The following is a 20,100-nucleotide window of genomic DNA, read 5'->3' as shown; positions in this document are numbered from 1 at the left end:
ATAATTTTGTTTTATATTGAAATAACCTTTAAAATGCCAATTAAAGTGACATTAGTTTTTTCATAAGCAGGTGGAATATTGACATTTAAATAATTAAAATTAAAAATAAGGTCTCAATCATTAAAATATATTAAAGTTGATAATTAAATGGTTGCTTACATTTTATTTTAAGAGTTTGACCAAATTTATTAATTCCAATTTTAAAAAATCTTAAATTAGGTATTTTTCCCTCCATGATTGGAGTATGGAAAATAGTAATAAATTATATTTTGATTTATTCCATATGAAAGAGAAGATTCCTGGTGTATGTTCCTCTGCTCCCTGTAAATACAGAGATTAATGCGCCTTGCCTTCAGCGAATTCACTGAATTCGAAGGTCGTCTCCTTTGATCAAACCTCCGATTTAGAGGCTTTTCGTTGATTAAGCTCAAATTTCTCACATATCCATCTCCAATCATTCGAGTACCGGATTCCTTCCGGGAGGTTATAGGCGCCTCCATCATTGTTTAATGCGCCTACAATCTTCCCATTCCATTTTCCACAACTTGATTATCGTCGTCCTTGAATCCTCATATCGCCGTTGTTAGCCTCGGTTTCTGCTTCTGAGATGTAGAGAGCCTCAGATTGAGATTGATGCTGAAGAAAAATAGTTTCTCGTTTCGTTTACCGATCGACGGGGGAAGATGAGTGTGGTCAAGTCTCAGGTCTGGCAACCGTGTAAGAAGAAGAGGTCTTAATCGGAGGATTTGACAGCGAGGAAAGGAATTGCGGGGTGAAGGGAGTTGTTAGAATTGGAGACAGAGATGGCTTCCAGGTCGAGCAGTCATACCAAAACGCGGGTGGGGAGATATGAGCTGGGGCGAACCCTTGGAGAGGGCAGCTTCGCGAAGGTTAAGTTCGCTCGGAATTGCGAGACTGGGGAGAACGTCGCCATTAAAATCCTCAACAAAGAGGATATTCTCAAGCACAAGATGATCGGGCAGGTATAATTTGGATTCGCTACTAATTCAAACATTCATTTATTTTGTTCTATACGCATTAACCATGATAGTTGGAGGCTAGCAGCTAGTCAAACTTTACTGCAAAACTTAATATTCAATTAGGCAATTGAAACACAATCCTATATGCTTGGTTCTTGAGTCTTCAATGGTTTTGCTGAATAGTTATCAAAGAAATCTAAGCTTCATTGCATAACTAATTCTTTTAGTTAAACACGAAGATTATATATATTTAAGCATCAACTCTATTTATGCATATCTGCAGATTAAACGTGAAATATCAACGATGAAACTCATTAGACATCCAAATGTCATTCGAATGTATGAGGTTAGATCAAGTTATGAACTTAATTTTCTTAGTTTGTTCTTGTTTCCTCAATTATCTTATTGCATCTCATCTGCCACTAATTATTTTCTTGGTGCAGGTGATGGCTAGCAAAACCAAGATATATATTGTTTTGGAATTTGTAACTGGTGGAGAACTATTCAACAAAATTGTGAGATACAGTGACTGGTTTTATCTTGTATCCATGCATGCAATTGTAACTGGTAGTTGAACATAAATTTATTCCTTTTCCCTTATCCAGGCATGTAGTGGAAGATTCAAAGAAGATGAAGCAAGAAAATATTTTCAGCAGCTTATAAATGCTGTGGATTATTGCCATAGCAGAGGCGTTTGTCATCGAGACCTAAAGGTTCATGGCGAATCATCATAGATATCGTTCTGTTGTCATTGCTATTAATATCATCTTGTTAAACTACAATTTTAAAAGTTCTGGTCTCAAAAATAGTCTTTGTCTATGTTCTTCAGCCAGAGAATTTATTATTGGATGCCAGTGGCGTTCTAAAAGTTTCAGATTTTGGATTGAGTGCTCTACCTCAACAAGTTCGAGTGAGTATGATGCTATGAAAGCTAGCATGCTTTTAGTATGATGGATTTATGAGTAATCCTTATCTCTCTTATTAGGACGATGGATTACTTCACACAACATGTGGAACACCCAATTATGTTGCTCCAGAGGTACATTGGATTTTGACTTCAACTATTTACCATTTGCTCTCCTAAAATTCTTTTGTGATTCAATGTGTTCATAATAGGTTATCAACAATAAAGGCTACTGTGGTGCAAAGGCGGACCTATGGTCATGTGGGGTTATCCTTTTTGTCCTCATGGCAGGCTATTTGCCATTTGAAGAAGCCAGTCTCGTGGCATTGTATAAAAAGGTCTTTGTTTTGTACACATTTAATTTCTCGTTGGTTCAGTGTTCTTATTAGTTTTAGTACATCTACAAGCTCAAACCATAGAATTTTGTTTGTGTTATAGATATTCAAGGCTGACTTCAAATGTCCTCCATGGTTCTCCTCTAGTGCCAAGAAATTAATCAAGAGAATCCTCGATCCGAATCCGTCAACTGTATGACTTTGTTTATTTGAATACTCCTTCCATCTTAATGATGTTCTTAGTTATTATATGATGTAATCTCTTTGTTGTTAGCTTCTTATGAATTTTCTATGAAACAGAGAATTACAATTGCTGAGGTTCTTGAGAATGATTGGTTTAAGAAAGGATACAAGCCACCCACTTTCGAAAACGACGAAATCGTTCTTGATGACATTGACGACATCTTTAATGAATCAGGGGTAACGCAAGTTGTTCTTTGGCATTGTTTTTTATGCATGTTAAGGGTAGTCGACATGACTTTTCTTATGTTGCAGGTCACTCATAACCTTGTAGTAGAGAAGAGAGAAGAAGGGCTCGCATCCCCTGCATCACCTGTCACCATGAATGCATTCGAGCTCATCTCGAAATCTCAGGGTCTCAACCTTGCCACTCTGTTTGAGAAGCAAATGGTAGGTTATGATCTTTCCATAGCACAAACATCTTATGTTGTGACATTGATGTTTCTCTGCAACCATCCATCTGAAGTTTTTTCCTTGTTTTGTTCATTTATGAATGCAAATTAATATCTGTGCTGATCGGAATTATGGTTACCAGGGGCTATCTAAACGTGAAAAAAGTTTCACATCCCATTGTCCAGCAGATGAAATCATTTCCAAGATAAAAAAGACAGCAGTTCCTATGGGTTTTGATGTGAAGATCAATAACTTCAAGGTTGGTTGAAGGCTGGAAGATCAAAATCTTTAATAGAATCATCCATAGCTACCAAACTGATTTTGGACTTAAAATATCCGACTTGCTTATTACAGATGAAGCTCCAAGGGGAAAAAACTGGACGCAAAGGTCATTTATCAGTTGCAACAGAGGTTCTTCTCTTCACTTTTCCCCTGCATGTCTTTTAAATTCCGGTCGTTTCTTAAAAATTTTCATTCTCTAGGCCAACATGAGTATCGTTCATATAGGACCACCCGACCACTCCACATATTGTTGAACTAAAAAATATTCTCTCTCCAGATTTTTCAGGTCGCTCCATCGTTACATATGGTAGAGCTCCGCAAAGCTGGAGGGGATACTTTAGAATTTCACAAGGTATGAATCAATATATTACACACTTACACGCTTAAAGATCATGGCACATATGTATATCATGCGGTGTTTGACGTGATAGGGCCTTCTTTCCCACGATGGTTTGAAGTTTTTTCTTTTGAGTTCTGTATGGCTATCCACAGCCATTAGTTGGTTCCAAAGCTCTAACTGGATCATTTGTTATAATGTTGTAGTTCTATAATAACCTCTCAACTGGACTGAAAGATGTTGTATGGCAAACCGGAGACGAGACGGAGCAGGAAAGTAATGGTAAGCAAAAATATCATCGCGTTCGTTAAGATGAATGAAAGAAAGCGAATGGATGACTACAAAATTAAAAGCTGAAAACTAAATGAGCGGAACTGGTTATACTTATATATGTTTTACCTTGGATTCTGCAGGTGTAGCAAAGGCTTGAAAGATCTATTTGATTACCTCTCTGTCTGGAGTGGTTGTGCAAATATTGTCACCCTCCACCCCCAACAAAACAAGGAATGGTTTTTTTTTTTTTTTTTTTTTTTTTTTTTTTTTTTTTTTTTTTTTTTTTTTTTTTTTTTTTTTTTTTTTTTTTTTTAATGCCATTTAGGTGTGTGCTTTTGTGAAATGTTTCCCATATTGTGGTATGATGAAATTAATTGCTTTTTTTTTTTTTTTAAACACCGAGAAATCTAAGATTCTTTTGATAACATTCTTGTTGTATGATGAAATTAATTGCTTTTTTTTTTTTTTTAAACACCGAGAAATCTAAGATTCTTTTGATAACATTCTTGTTGTTTGTTCTTTGAGAACTAAAAACATAAAGGTGTTTGATAACTATCTATGTTATTTGTTTTTTTTTTATTATTATTATTTAAAATTAAAATATAGACTTACCTGAGTTATTTAATTAAACTAATTTATAAGTTTCGATGAAATGATTGCACCACGTGTTAACCTGTAATGAAAATTTAATTTATAATTAGAAAACCAAGAAAATTGATATTTCTTTTATTTAATCGTAATTTCTATAAAGTAATAGAGATTTAAAAATAAAAATAAATGGATAGGAAGCAAAAAAAAAAAAAAAAAAAAAAAACATACTCTTAGTTTGACTCCCTCGATTTTAAAATCTCTATTTTGACCTATGCATCACATTAGCTTTGGTACCATTTATAATTTCTATCATTTTAGCAAATGTTGACCACTTTGTCCCCCTACATATCGTTTTGACTACTTTAGCCCGTTACACACACTAGTTACAGAGTACATACTAGTTACACACCTACAATTTCTTATAATTTCACCGTAATTGCTTTTTTTAAGTCACAAATTTGAAACTTGACGTTTTAGTTGACAATAAATACTTTAGCTAAATAATTAATAAAATAATATTTAATATTACAGATGCACAATCATAATACTTTAAAAAAACATCACATTAGAGATGTTCACGAAATAACGAATAAATAAATAATTAAAAAAATAACAATCATTTTTTTTTTTGGAAATTTATATTTTTACAGTTGTATTTATAAAAGTCAATAACTTATAAAGTACACATACATATTTGCAAATATAGTATACAAAAACTATATATTATTATTGTTTTTATAAGATAATATATATTATTATTGTTTTTATAAGATAATATATATTATTATTGTTTTTATAAGATAATTACGGGTATAATCATCGTCAAAAAATTCATTACTATTCTATTTTAATTTTGGTCTCAAGCTAATTATTACACTAACAGCATTAGTTATTTGATTAAGTGAGGCTTCTACATCGGGAGATTATCAGTAAAAATAATTAGTTATTTGATTAGTGAAGACAAAATTAAATTTACCTATACTTTGTATTTATGCCGTTTCTATAAAGTTTTTCAAATTATTTTAATATTTTATTAAAAAAACTAACCTATACCCGAAATGTGTACTTTTTATTTATTTATTTAAACAACATTATTCATGAAATTAGCCAAATTTATAAATCTAATTATGGAAAAAATAGAAAGGGCAGCCGGTAGGAAGGCACGTTCTCCTTTGAGTTTTGCACCGCATAGTGTATGGCTGTGCTTCGCCGTCGTCACCATAAAGCCTTCAGCGGCGGCGCTCTTGTTTACATCACACTGAGATTTTTCATATTCTCCTTCTGACTCTTCTCCTATTTCTTTCTGTACCTATTCCCCTGTGAACAAATACCATCTTCTCTGTTACAAGCTTCTTGGAGCTGCAGGATGTTGTTTTCTCGCGGGCTTTCCCAGATTTCGAGGATTCCCAGAAACAGCTCCTGTTGTCGATGGTTTCTGTCTCATCGATCAGATACTCGTCCAGTTCTTATACCTAATATTCTCTCTTTGCATCCCTCGGAATCTGATCGGCAAGTAAGTGTCAGTTGCTTATTTTCGTTTAGTTTTTGTTTTTGGGTGCTTAGGAAATTAGTTGCTCTATGAGGGGCGTTTACGAATTTTGTGCTTAATCAAGTTGATGCAATTACTAAAAGAGTAAAGAGTTTCTGTGTCTGAATAAGATCCGAACTGGTTGTTATAAGGGTACTTTGAGCTGAGTGATTGGTTTGTAAATTTCCAAGGTTACTCCACGGCCTGTTAGTGGGATCATCCTATTCACATCATTCTCACTCGGATGTGCTCGAGGCTTGGTATTGGTTTGAGCTGAGTTTTCAGTCAATATTGCCACGTTGAGTTGAAAAATGCTATGCAGTAACTAATTGAGCTCCATTTATTCTTGTCAACTAGTTTGATGTACTTGGGTAAGGAAACAGCACTCTATTTCTTAATCTGGTCTTAGGACGTGTGTTCTCCACCGAGACAGGGATGGTTCTTTCATATTTTTTTGCCTGAAAACGATACCTATTTAGTTTCTTTCACAACAAATGCAAAAAAGCAACATGACTATGCTATGTTGTATCTCCCATGATGCTATTTAATCTGGTCTTTTAGTATTTCTGTTCTGAAGAGGCACAGTGGGAATCTGTTTTTTAAATTTTAAGGACTACTTGATAAGGTTTTGGTATCATGACCTTTTTGGTTACTTTCCCATGAGAAACCAACACAAATTTGTGCGATTCTCCGTGGTTGCTATCAGTTCCTATTCAATTCTGATGATTGGCACTGGTCTTTAGATACCTTGGGGTAGTTTACTTTAATTATCTAATGGTCAGTTTGATTAGTTGCAACGATGAGGAGAAAAGGCCAGTCTTTGAAGCTATTTGGAAAGGACCTTATCCAAAAAAGACCAAGGTTTTCTGTGGGAACTTGTTCATGGAGGAATAATTGCTGGAGATGTGATTCAAAGAAAATTGTCCTATCAGTCTCCCTCACCCCACTGGTGTCTTATGTGAACCAAATTCGGAAATACAATTTCATCTTCTTATTGAGTGTTCCTTCGCCCAAAATTATTGGAATATGCTGTTGGGAGCTTTTGGTTGGTTTCTGGCATGGCTATAATATTTAGGATTTCCTTACTTCCATTTTTGTGGGTTGTGCTTTTAAGGAGTCCAAGAAATTGCTTTGGAGCCCCATCAATAGGGGTTTTCTGTGGATTTTTTGGCACGAGAGGAATAACCAGGATTTCAATGATTTTGAGACTTCTTTCCATAGGGTTATGGATACAGTCCTTTTTTTACTGATTTCTCTTGGTGAAAATGTAATTCATTCTTTAAAGATCACTTGCTTCACTAGTTTCGAATTGTCGAGCATTTCGTAATCCACCATAGATGGTTGGAAGTTTTTCCTTCTCTTTGGAATTCCATCTATCAATAAAATTTCGTTCCTGATTCAAAATAAGTTCCCCTTCAATTATGTCTTTTCAATGGATTGCTCCAATGCAAAGTCTGGAGGCCCTCAACTGAATTAACATTGATGATTTTATCCTGAGACTCTTCTTTCATGATGTTTTGTCCTCAGCGTTGGTTTCTATGAAAGTCAATGGAAATTTCAACCACATTTTAAGACCTCTTTTTTTCTCATGTAATATCTGCCTCAATTTTGTGAGAACCATTAATTTATTGTATTACCCTTCTTGGAGCTGTCGTGATTTAATGAAGGAAGTTTTGTTGTACTTGCACCTGACTTATGTGACGAAGGATGAGTTTTATGCTAATTTTTTCCCCAAGCCTCTGGGTTATTAGGTTGGGGAGTTATTGAATTGAAGAGTGTTTCTAGGGTGGAGGGTTAGTGGGTAGAAGCCTGGATTTTGACCCTCTATAAATGCTTTTCTCTGTTTAGTGTAGCCAATAATTAGCGGAACTTTCCTACCTTTTTTTGTTTCTCTCAATTTTTTTTTGAAGTTATCTTTTATACTAATAGTGGATTTCTTTTAAACTATTCGTATCTAGCTTCCTGTTGGTTTGACTGTACTCTTATCATAATGATTTAGTTCTCTTGACAACATTGCCAATAGGAGTTGGGGGATTGTGGGTTGGTTTGGATTAGGTTTAGAAAAAGAATGGACCCGATTGATTCTTTGAGTTGCAAATTCAATCAGTTCATTAAACCTTAGAAAGTGTTGGAGGAATCCGTAGGTTGGTTTGGGATAGGTTTGAGAAAGTATGGACCCAAATTAATTCTTCAAGTTGCAAATTCATCCAGTTCATTAAACCTTAGTCAGGTGTTGGGGGAATTAGTAGGTTGGTTTGGGTTAGGTTTAGAGAAAGTAAGAAGCCAAATTAATTCCTCAAAAGTTGCAAATTCAACCATTCTATTAAACCTTAGTCAGATGATGAGATTAACCTAACTCAATCATATAACCACTGGTTGTTGGATAGTCTTGATTGTTGGGAGAGATTCCAATTTATTACCATTTCAAGCTTTCTCATTCATGAAAAGATGACTAGAGAGTGATGTGATGTTTGTATTATTTATTATGCTAGATCACATTTCATATTTTATGATGTTTAGTGTGTATTGCCTAATTCTCGTATTTTATTATTCACTTGGATTGAAGACAACCACAATAGAATACACTGCTTGGAATACTATGTTGTATTGTATCATTTCATGTTATATCATGATTCAACGTCATACTTTATGATTATTGCTTAGATGCAGTCCATTATACATTATGGATTTCCAGAAGTTCAATGTGTATCTATTTGCTCGTATATTGATCATCCTATATTTTAATTGTTACTATACGGGAAATTGATAGGCTCCAGGATGCAGAGAAATCATGTACTTGGCTTATCCCACTTTTCATGGTTTAGGACGTCAAATCCATCAAAGCAGCTGTGCAGTTGAGGTAGGTAGTCACTTTTGTCAGGTTTCTCTTCTATTACATGTCTGATAAGGTCAAATTAATATTAATAAAGTCAGCCAGTGTATTCGCAAGCTCTCTGAGGCGAAGAGGTTGGAAAAGTTCTTTATTCTTTAAATGTTTATTTATTTCCATGGCTAATTTCTACATGGTTGTATTTGCTGTTTTGTATTTTTTTCTTTTTCACTCCCTTTGGGAATTTGTATCCCTCGAGCATTTTTATTCATTTTCATTATATCAATGAGAAATTATTTCTTGTTAAAAAAAAATAATGACCAAGTCAGCCAGTGTGACATTGTAATAACAAAATGATAAAAAGGAAAGGGAAGGCTTGTTACTTTTATGTGAGGGCAACCACTTCACTAATGCATATCACGTGTTCATTTGACAAGAGGCTGGAGCGAATAATTCCACTTCCACTTCTTGTGATATCCCACATTGGTTGGGGAGGAGAACAAATCATCCTTTATAAGGGTGTGGAAATCTTCCCCTAGCAGACGCGTTTTAAAGCCTTGAGGGGAAGCCCGAAAGGGAAAGCCCAGAGAGGACAATATCTGCTAGCGTTGGATCTGGGTCGTTAGACTTCTAGTTTGACATGCTGGAAATTATCACCTCATCTTTCAAATATTTTATTTTATTTTTGCTAGGTACACGTTTTGAAGAGTTAATGTCGGAATGGAAAAACTTTCTTCATAATAATCTTTTGTTCTCTGATTCAATAATCACTCTTCTACAAGTGTAAAAGTTCTACTTGGATGAACCAATCTGTTCATATAGGACTTGAGGAGAAAACGAACTAGTATTTATACTAGTTCTACAAACTAAGCCTCCAATGCCTGTAATGTAACAAACAATTTAATGACCAATAGATTAGTTCTTCTAACTAATCAGCAAGCCACCAAACTAATTATTAACCAACTAGTAACTAATCCAATAATCTGGAAAATACAAACAGTAGCCTAAAAATAAAACAGTTCCAGCCATTAAGGTATAGGCTACCTCATGATGTGTCTTCCCTACTGCAATCTTCTGGTGCTGCATAATCCTTATCCTTTAACGTTTGTACCATATCACATATTTCAAGCATGGTCATTCAATATCTCCATGTCAGATCAAAAGTTCAAACCAATTAACTGCAACTGCTACTTCTAAAAGCGTGCATTTAACCTATGTTTTTCTTTCGTTTATATAGCAAGCATCAATCTCTTTGCTTCATTTTCATTCCAGTTTGATTCAGGATACGGAATTTGGTGTACTGATTAGTAGTTTTCTCAACCCCATTCATTGTACATTCATTCTATCATGATGACATTTTCAGGAACAGCTTGATCCATTCTCACTTGTTGCAGACGAGTTATCGCTTCTTGCCAATAGACTACGGGCAATGGTAGTGGCTGAGGTATCTGATTCTTTTGTTCTCTTATTTCTTTAATGACATTGATGCTTTCTGTGCGAGGCTTGAAGTGGTATTCTTAAACAAGTTTCTACTTATAGTTGGAATTTTCTCATACAATAATATTTATAACTTATCTCATACAGGTTCCGAAACTTGCTTCTGCTGCCGAATATTTCTTCAAATTGGGAGTTGAAGGGAAGAGATTTCGTCCAACGGTATTTGTTTGTTTGTTTGTTGTCTATTCTTCTTTATGTGAACATAACTTTTTGGATGTTCGTTGCCTTTTTACAGCACTGCTTATTTTTGCCAATATATATTTTAATTTAATGTGGATTTTGAAAGGACAGAAAAACAATAACAGTATAGAGTGTATGCTCCATAGTTATGGCATTTTTAGAACACGGTATCTGCCGACATTCCAGTAAGATCCTTAAACCTAGTTGAAATCATCATGCACTTTGAGGATGTTTATTTTGTTATTTGTTATTCTATTTTTTAAAATAATTTTAATTTAATTTAAATTAACCTTTTTACTTCCTAACGAGAAGTAAGACCTATATTTTAAGAAGCGAGTTCAATTATGTAGACCTATGGTAGAAAACTTTCTCTGCAAACAGTGGTCTCCTGCCTACCCTTCTCTGGAGCACAACATCTGTTATACGACAACATGTAACCTTAAGGATAAAAGGTGATGATCACCTCGGGGTATGCACGGGGGCCCTCCATTCAAAGCTTATAACACTTCACTTTCTTTCTAGCACTGGGCAGGTGTCAGACTCAAGATAGTTGAATTTTTCATGTGTTCCTTAGTGTGGGAGGTGTTAATAGTCATGATAGAATTTAGAAGGATCCAGAATCTCTATCAAACTGGGCCCTATGGTCTGTGTGTTGCATGGTGCAGAGCTAATTGCTGTTATGACCGTCTCTTGTTGGATTGGACGTACCCTATACCCCTCCATTGGATGGCTGAGAGTGGGACATTGAGTCTGTAACGACTCATTCAGGATGTACATCTAGATTTGGAATCCGGATTCGGCATCTGATTGCCCCGACATTTCCTTGTATCCCTTGTGACATGGTCCGTTACTTACTTATCGCTTCTAAGAGTGAAAACTATTTCCACAAACCAACACAAGTCCTCCCATCATGCTCACTCATATGCATCCTAGAAAAATTCCTAGGTCACTCAATACAAAATTGTTCCAAGCAAGGCTCGCTTAACTTTAGAGTTCCTATGATTGAGCTACCGAAAAGGAAGGTGCACCTTGTTAGTATATATAGTAACTTTCAATTCTTTTAAGCTTGTCTTAACCATCCTATCCTTAGGATTGCTCTCATTCTGAATTGGTCTCGGTTCATTCCTATACCCTTCCTTTATTCGGGTGTCACATAATCCAATTCGAGGAGGCTTGCTTTGATGATGTTTGCATGGCTGTTCAATCCTTCAGTGTTATAAATATATATTGATGGCAATAACAAGGATACAGACCACCCCTTTGTTTTAAAAATTTTTGTTTTAGAATGCTGCTATAACTTTATTCTAAAATATTTTGCTAGCCTTGATGTGTACGGTGAGGTACTTGTGCTAAGAAGATGACAGAGCAGTTCCCACGCGGTTAATCCTGAAGGGAGGAAAAAGGAAGAACCAAGATTGGAGGAAAATTACAGCTAAATCATTGTTTTGGGAAATATGGTTGGGGAGTTGAAGAAATTGCTAGCATATATGGTTGTAAAAAAGGGAGAATGGCCGAATATGTACCTAAAATTACCCTATAAAGGAAACAACAATTTTTTTTCCTTCGGGAAGACTATTATTGAAAAAATAGAAAGAAAGCTGTCAACATATGTTCATCATGTTATACTTCAAAAGGCGGAAGACTCACTCTAATACAAGCCACATTATCCAACCTCCCCACTTATTACATGTCTCTATTTGAAATGCCACAAAAAAGTGGCTTCGGATATAGAAAGATTGTTCTGGAACTATTTGTAGGAAGGGAGGACTCGATATTTTCTCGATAAAGATGAAGAACAAAGCTCTCCTAGCAAAATAGATATGAAGATATCATCACGAAAAAAATGCCTTGTGGATAAATTAATCTTATAAAGGCTAAATATACTCCTACATTAGACAAAAAGCAACCCCTTCCATATTCTGCAAAAGTGCCTTGGAAGTACATAAAGAAACATCAAAACCTCATCACCAACCGAATTTGCCATAGGGTAGGTGATGGAGGAAGCACATCATTCTAGACCAAATCATGGATTGAAAATCCTACGCTAGCCCTACGATATCCACTTTTTGTATAGGGTCTCTCATAGCAAAAAAGTCATGATCAAAGAGACGTGGAATGTTGTCAATAAATTTTGGGACCTAAAGCTTGGTAGGAATTTAAAGGATAACACATCAACGAAATAGACCGAATTAAGCCTTGACCTTGCCTCAATGGTATTGTCAAACGAAGCAGACTCATTAACTTGGCTCCCTAGCGCTGATGGGGTCTTCTCCATAAATCTTTGATGATGGACATGGGGGAAAAAGTAGTAGCAATAAATCTCACGCTAGCAAAGACAGTATGGAAAGGACATCACCCTAAAAAGGTGAAGTTCTTCCTTCGGGAAATAGCGCATAAAGCCATCAACACAAGTGAATATCTTAAAAAAAGTCTTACATTACTCTTTCTCCAAATTGGTGTCCATTATGCAAGAAAGAAATGAATCTCAAAGCCACTTATTTGTGCAATGCACATATGCTTAGAATTTTTGGACAACGATTCTCAATATATTCGGATGACATCTCACATTTCCTAGAGAGGTAAAGGATGTATTGGACATGACCTTAACGTATCACCCTTTCAAGAATGCAAAAGCCCTACTATGGAAAAACCTCATCGTGACTTTCTTTTAGAATCTGTGGAATGAAAGAAATCAAAGAATATTCGTGGAAGAGACACAAACTTATACAAAACTTTCGACAATGTTGATTACCAAGCTATATCTTGGTGTAAACTGTCTAATATTTTTACTTATAGTTATACCTCCTTCATTGTAATTGGGAAGGTCTTTCGTAATCATCGTGGATATTACATCCCTTTTGTAAATTTCAATCATCAATGTAATTGCCTCATTAAAAAAAAAAAAAAAAAAAAAAAAAANTCAATGTAATTGCCTCATAAAAAAAAAAAAAAAAAAAAAAAAAACCATATAGTTGGTAAACAAGAAAAGCAGTGTAAATAGTGTATTTGGCATGACGTGGACCTATATGTGTTATTTGTTCAATGTAACTGGAGGACATGTTAACATTTAATGCATTTTTATGTGCAGGTCTTATTGCTGATGGCAACTGCTTTAAATATGCCAGTACCTAAACCTCTTCCTCATTTGGTTAGAGACAATTTGACAATGGATCTACGCACAAGACAACAATGTGTGGCCGAAATCACAGAAATGATTCACGTTAGTTCTTTGAAATGCTTAATTTTTCTTTCATTAAATGTTGTCTGTGGAATTCTGGCTTGAGCAAGGGATCAAAAATAGGGGACAAGTAAAAATATGTCTGTTTGTGTATATTTATTTTGTCCTATGAGAATGTTTATATAAATGAAGTACATTTTAGAGGTGATTGACGTGTCATTTTTTATTAGCTGAAATGGAATCTATGGCTATCGTATCACCCTTGATCTTGTTCATTTGGATTGTAGTCCATTTCTGTAGTTAGGGCCAGACTTCCTTTTCATTGGAGCTGTTTTTTTTAGTGCGTGTCCTTGTCTATTCTTTTAATTTTTTTTTTCAATGGAAGCACAGTTTCTTACCAAAAATAAACTGTGCTCCTGATCTTTTAACTTCCTACAAAGATTGCAGTTAAATGGGTGTAGCCTCATGAGTCTCCTGTCTGATTCTTGCCTATGTTTTTATGGGTTCTAAACTTCCACATTTTACAGTAGGAATCCTCTTGGCTTAGCTTTGATTTTCAGTCAGAATGTATACACAAAGTTGATAGTGAACGCTCCACTATTGTGCACCAACGAAAATTTGAATACTATGAATGTTCAACAAATGTTGCCTTTGCATTTTGATCATTTTGACACTTATTAGTCACTTTTTTAGATTTATCTAGTAAGATTTACACAGATTTTAAAAAGTATATTAGAGAAAAAAGAAAACTTCGATAAACATTTTAGTTATTTTTTAGGCGCATAATTGGATGGATATGTTTGATTTTAAATTTCATTTTCCTATAAGTCTCAAATGACTCAGAAAAATATTTATTTGGTTTTGGATTATCTTCAAAGCTCTGTTATTGATGTAAAGTTAGAATGTTGTCGTTTTTCTTGTTTTTAATACAAAATTCTTCAACTTTGTTGTTTTGATGGTAAGATTCAGTTGAATTTGGGACAGCTAACTGTTCAGAATGTTCGATGGAAAAATGAAGTTTTTTTTGGTTTAACGTAATTAAGGCCATCTGTGTTAACTGAAATTAGGGTGGGTTTTGGCGTGCTCCTTTGGTGTATTGATCATTTTTATGTTTTGGCTGCACCTTTTAGCTGCATCAAATGAGATGCTTTTTTGTTTGTTTTATTTATTTGTATTTTAATTTAAAATCTTAAATAATGATAAAAGTTGAAAAAAAGAAAAAGAAAGAAAAAGAAAGAGAAAGAAGAAGGGACAACAAAAATAAAAAAAGAGGAGGAAGAATAAACGTTTGCTGCATATTTTGTTCATTTTGTCGCAGTGTATTTACATATCGTAGCTCATAATGCAAAGTTCATTTATGTAAGTCAAAATATTCACATACATCTAAAGCATATATGCAGGAAACGTGACCACAATGCGGTCATGTTATGGTCATTTTTTCCAGCACTTGTACAGCAATTTTCAGTGTTAATTTTTTCACTATATTTTTTCATTTTCCTTCTGAATTAATTTCTTGAGAAAATTTTACACTTGCAAGGTTGCCAGCCTTCTACATGATGATGTATTGGATGATGCAGACACCAGGCGTGGCATTGGTTCATTAAATTTTGTGATGGGAAATAAGGTATCTATGAACATTATATTTTAGTTTGATGCTAATGCTGATACACTTAGATGAGGACAACGAAGTTAATGGTTACTTTTTCAATATTTTGCACAAGAAGCATACCCATGTTTATTGAGTTGGATTCTTTCTCCCTCTTCGTCATAAACATGCTCTCTATTTCATCACAGTTGTCTGCAAAATTCTTTGAATTTCTGAAGATCCTAGCATTCTTTGTAATCATATTTGCTTTTATAGATATCAGTTTTAGCTGGGGACTTTTTGCTCTCTCGAGCTTGTGTTGCACTTGCCTCTTTAAAAAACACAGAGGTATGAATTTACTTCCATAGTTGCAAACTGAGCAGTATTACTTGGTATTGAGTTCACGCATCTGTTATTAGTCTTGTTGAGTTTCTTCTGCATTACCATTTTCTTTTTAGGTGGTGTCATTAATAGCACAAGTTGTTGAACATCTCGTGACTGGTGAAACCATGCAAATGACCACTACATCTGATCAACGTTACAGGTATGCTTTTCACCTTTTGGTTGTAAATGTTTGAATTTCTTGTTGTACAAAGTAGATATCAAAACATGATAACTACGTAGTTGTAATATTCTTAAATCTCGCGAATATATATAATGAACAGCAGATAACCAGATAGTTTTGATTTAGCCTAGGAAAAAGGAGAGCGATAGTAGTGATAAGAAGGTTGTGAATAGTGGAGTCTTCGATAATCAAATGCACAACAGGTAAAGTAACCTTTTAGAAAATATTTTAATGGTCATGACAGAGAAGGATCACTTTTTGATGGCCTTGGGCGGTGGAGTTCACAGCCGTGGCAAAAAATTTCAGTATTGAACTTCCTAGTTTTTTGATGTCAGTGAAGTTCATGAGACTCTGAATGCTTTAACATCTTATAATTTGTCTTCTAAATGTGCATTGGCGAACTTCTATACAGCACATACCATTTCAATGCTTATTGCTATTTGTGTTTTGACTTCGAACTATTCTCAATTGCAGCATGGAATATTACATGCAGAAGACGTATTATAAGACTGCATCATTGATTTCTAACAGTTGCAAATCTGTAGCCCTTCTTGCTGGGCAAACAGCAGAAGTTGCAATGTTGGCTTATGAGTATGGAAAAAATCTGGTATATGATTACTTTAGCTCTTTCGTTTTTTGTTCTCAATCTAACCCCCCTCTTCCTAGAGACTTGTTAAGGTGCGCACTTATTGCAAAAACTCTTACTAAAATTCGGGCATGTCTTCAGAATAGAGACTAAACATTTTTACTTAGGATACAGCACTAGCTTCTCATATTGAAGGATGGATAATCTTAGAATCTTCCCCCTATATGCAAGCTTACTCTGTCTCTGACTTAATGGTTCTTTTTTTTTTTTTTACAAAAAAAAAAAAATGATTTTCCCTTAATCTTTTTTGTTTTGAAAAATCATTTATACCAAAATGATTACTGCAAGGAGGCTTTCCTTTGAAGTTCTGCTGTAGTAGCATTCCTATATTACATAGAAGGTGCACATCATTCGATGCTCTTCTCTCGTGTCATTTGGCAGAGCATTGAAGTTATGATGTTTCTTTCTTATGGCTGATCTCTCTCTCTCTCTTTCTCACAGGGGTTAGCGTATCAACTGATCGATGATGTTCTCGACTTCACTGGGACTTCAGCTTCACTTGGAAAGGGTTCTTTATCAGATATACGCCACGTAATCTTTTTGTGTATATTTTTGCTCTGAAAATTTATGACACGATTATGCTAACCGTTACTTAATTTATGAATATTTGGATAAGAAACAATTTCATGAACCAAAAAGTTCACAAAGAGGAGGATAGGGCATTCTCCTGAAAACCAAAAATGTTGATTGGATTTGAAAGATATTTAAAGAATTATGTTAAACAAGAATAGACAACAAATAGAAAGAAGAACAAGAGTAGCATCATGGGTCCGAAACCTAAGGTTCTTTCGCTCTCGAAACACGTTTTGATCACGAATAAAAGAAAGAAGGTCCATCACATTCAGCGCCTCTCTATTAGAAAGAGGGTGACAAAACCCAAAAACAACTGATAGGAAGGATCAAAAGTTAGTAAAATGGAAGCCACACAATCTAACTTCTTGCCCAAAATATGATATAAACACGGGAACACCTCATGAAGGAACTTATCCGCCATCCAACAGTCATCCCAGAAATACACACTCGAGCCTTTCCAAAAATAACATCTAATAAATTGAGAAAAGGAAGGGAAACTAGAGGCAATGGCTTTCCACAGGTGGTTACTAGGGTAATTGGTGCCCCTGCTAGCAACGCACTCAAAAGGGTGATCACCACGCATACTTGATGAATTTATGCCACAAAATATCAAAATCCATGAATAAGTGCCACAGCCATTTCGCTAGAAGGGTCCCATTAAGTAATCTCAAGTTCCCAATTCCTAATCTTTACTCCACGACTTAACTAGAAAACAGAATCCCCACACCTTTCAAAGAGATCACGTGAGGTAAGGTCCAAACATGTTCTTTAGATTGGCTGCTTTGATTTAGAAGACTACGTCTATGAGATGATAAGGTCCAAAATGTGAACCTTTTTTTCAACTTGTCATGCACCTTCATCTTTCCGTGCTAAGTTCCCAAAGAAAAACCACAAACCACATTTTTTCAGAGACTTCGAGCTTCCTTGTATAGTTAAGTTGGTGGGTATAAGTTCTCTCTCTCTCTCTCTCTTTTTTTCCATGCTTCGGGATTGATTTTGTGGAGAAAACACCATGTATCATTTTTTAAGGGTATTGAGGAGGGAAATCACTTTCTAGATAAACTAGCTACTAATTAATGTTAGTATCATATTTGGACGAGCAATGAATTTAGAGAAAGATGTAGTGTTCATCTGGAGAGAGATGGTCTATCTATTCCATCTCCTTACCATCCCCCACCCCACCCATACATACATAAATAATGAAGAATATTTTGAACCTTTTGATTTCTAAATGCAAGATTCGGATCCTTCATGTTGTTTTACTTATTCTAAACGTGGCAATTTTGTACAGGGAATCATCACAGCTCCATTATTATTTGCCATGGAAGAGTTTCCCCAGTTGCGTACAGTTGTGGAACGTGGTTTTGACAATCCTGAAAACGTTGATAATGTATGCATGTAACATATATGTTCTCCGTATCATTTCTTATTTATCAAATCTGTTTTCACATGTTTTTAATTATCTCACCATCCTTCCAAACACTTAATAAATGCCTCATGCTCAAACGAGCCAAAGATAACCTTGGTGGCTGTGATTTAAGTACAGAATACATTCTATCTCCATCTCCTTACAACTGGATTGGTACATATTATACAGCTCGGAATCCTGTCTTCCATGTGTCTCAAATCGCCCCACCCTTTCTTTTTGTGAAGTCCGAACTTTTCCTCACAAGTTGTCTTAAAGTTGTCTTATTTCTATCACCATCAAGAACTTTTGACCATGAAGAATCCTTGGCTTTGTGGCAAGTGCAGTTGGTGTTTTGGTGGTAGACAACTAGGCCTTTAACTCTTGATAGAACATTTTTTGTTTTTTTGTAAGTACTGCAAATTTTCTCAGCAGTTTCTTCGTCCAAGTTTAGAATCCACATGAAGTTCTTCCAATCCTACTTGGGCTCTTTTAGAGATTTGATTGATACTATAATACAAGGATCTTATCAGTTCCTGGTTGTTTGTGGGCCACACTTATTTAAGGCCTTAGAGGGGTCCTTTACTTGTATGAGGCCCCTGCCCTTAAGAAGCAGAAGCTATAGGCTTCCGAGAGCCCGAGCCCCAGCACGAAGTATCACCTTTCCCTTCTCATGCACCACTCTCTATTCTCTCGTACCGTTGCATGCCCATACTCCCATACATTGAACATTATGATATTCTCTGCTGTATGCCCTGCTTCATTTACTTGAATGGATTAACGAGTATCTATTGGAACCTGATTGGTTTGTTACAAATGTAGGCAATGGAGTACCTTGGTAAGAGCCGTGGAATTCAACGTGCAAAAGAGCTAGCAGAAAAACATGCCAATCTGGCTGCAGAAGCTATTGATTCTCTACCTGAGAACGATGACGAAGACGTGAGAAAGTCGAGAAGGGCACTTGTAGATCTCACTCGAAGAGTCATTACAAGAACGAAGTGAGAAATCCAAGTAGTGTACACCACCATAATTGGAAGTATATCTTTTCCATCAGAGGGGCAAATTTCCCTAAAAAATTTTTCCATCAATATTCTTTTAATTTATCAGCTTTTGATTTCAGGAATTCCTCACAAAACATATTTATACCTCTCCCTTTTGTGTAAATTAAAATGTGGAGCATGAACCGACCCAGAATTTTGTTTTGTAATTCTATACTGATGCACCATTTCCAATCATCTCCTGTACCCCTTGTTTTTATCGTTGAAAACTTCCCACACGTCAGGACTTGTTTTCCATTTCCAGGGGTCTAAAATTACCATCTTAGATTAAGGGTTCACTTTACCTATCGAGATTTTCCTGTGGATTCATCTTTGCTGTTCTCCATTTGCTTTGTTTTCGTCTGGAGGCCCGCATGTTCTTCTTCGTTTGTTTTGTTTGTTGGGTTTGGAGAATGATGCTGAATCTCGTTACCCCATAGATTCCTTCAACGCCTGTGTTCCTTTTTCGTTTATGAATGAAAAGGTTGTTTCAGCTTGGGACGATACCCTTTCATCAAATTTAAATTTTTACTAGCTTGTACTGCTTGGTTCAATTCGAGTTCTTGATTCTAGGTTTTAGGGTTTATATTGTTTGGTTCAATATGTTTTAAGAGTTAAATAATCGAATAGTGTTTGTATGATTTCCATTATTCAAGGGTAGCCACAACCTGCTTGTTATATAATCTCTACTTGTTTATGGTAGCTATTATAACTCGACATGAATCTCAGAGAACCAAGATC

At 35.4% G+C, this 20,100-nt stretch overlaps 2 protein-coding genes across 2 annotated transcripts; both read left to right on the top strand.

Annotated features, from left to right (window-relative positions):
- The first annotated feature begins 287 nt into the window (after window positions 1–287).
- Window positions 288–4,002, top strand: LOC111477755 (CBL-interacting serine/threonine-protein kinase 23-like). The gene is made up of 15 exons (XM_023121644.1): window positions 288–983; window positions 1,264–1,326; window positions 1,424–1,495; window positions 1,586–1,693; window positions 1,810–1,890; window positions 1,966–2,019; window positions 2,097–2,222; window positions 2,323–2,412; window positions 2,520–2,639; window positions 2,715–2,849; window positions 2,995–3,111; window positions 3,207–3,263; window positions 3,412–3,486; window positions 3,678–3,753; window positions 3,885–4,002. Exons 1-15 carry the CDS (start codon window positions 804–806, stop codon window positions 3,899–3,901), a joined length of 1,371 nt encoding a protein of 456 aa, XP_022977412.1. The 5' UTR covers window positions 288–803; the 3' UTR covers window positions 3,902–4,002.
- Window positions 4,003–5,470: 1,468 nt separating this feature from the next.
- Window positions 5,471–19,598, top strand: LOC111477757 (solanesyl diphosphate synthase 3, chloroplastic/mitochondrial). The gene is made up of 12 exons (XM_023121646.1): window positions 5,471–5,848; window positions 8,634–8,723; window positions 10,057–10,137; window positions 10,278–10,349; window positions 13,459–13,590; window positions 15,086–15,172; window positions 15,410–15,481; window positions 15,592–15,677; window positions 16,173–16,305; window positions 16,786–16,875; window positions 18,209–18,307; window positions 19,145–19,598. Exons 1-12 carry the CDS (start codon window positions 5,702–5,704, stop codon window positions 19,322–19,324), a joined length of 1,269 nt encoding a protein of 422 aa, XP_022977414.1. The 5' UTR covers window positions 5,471–5,701; the 3' UTR covers window positions 19,325–19,598.
- The last annotated feature ends 502 nt before the right edge of the window (window positions 19,599–20,100 follow it).

This window comes from Cucurbita maxima, unplaced genomic scaffold (genome assembly GCF_002738345.1).
Source record: "Cucurbita maxima cultivar Rimu unplaced genomic scaffold, Cmax_1.0 Cma_Scf00004, whole genome shotgun sequence".
NCBI classification, from domain to species: Eukaryota; Viridiplantae; Streptophyta; class Magnoliopsida; order Cucurbitales; family Cucurbitaceae; genus Cucurbita; species Cucurbita maxima.
This window is presented reverse-complemented; position numbering and strand designations above follow the sequence as displayed.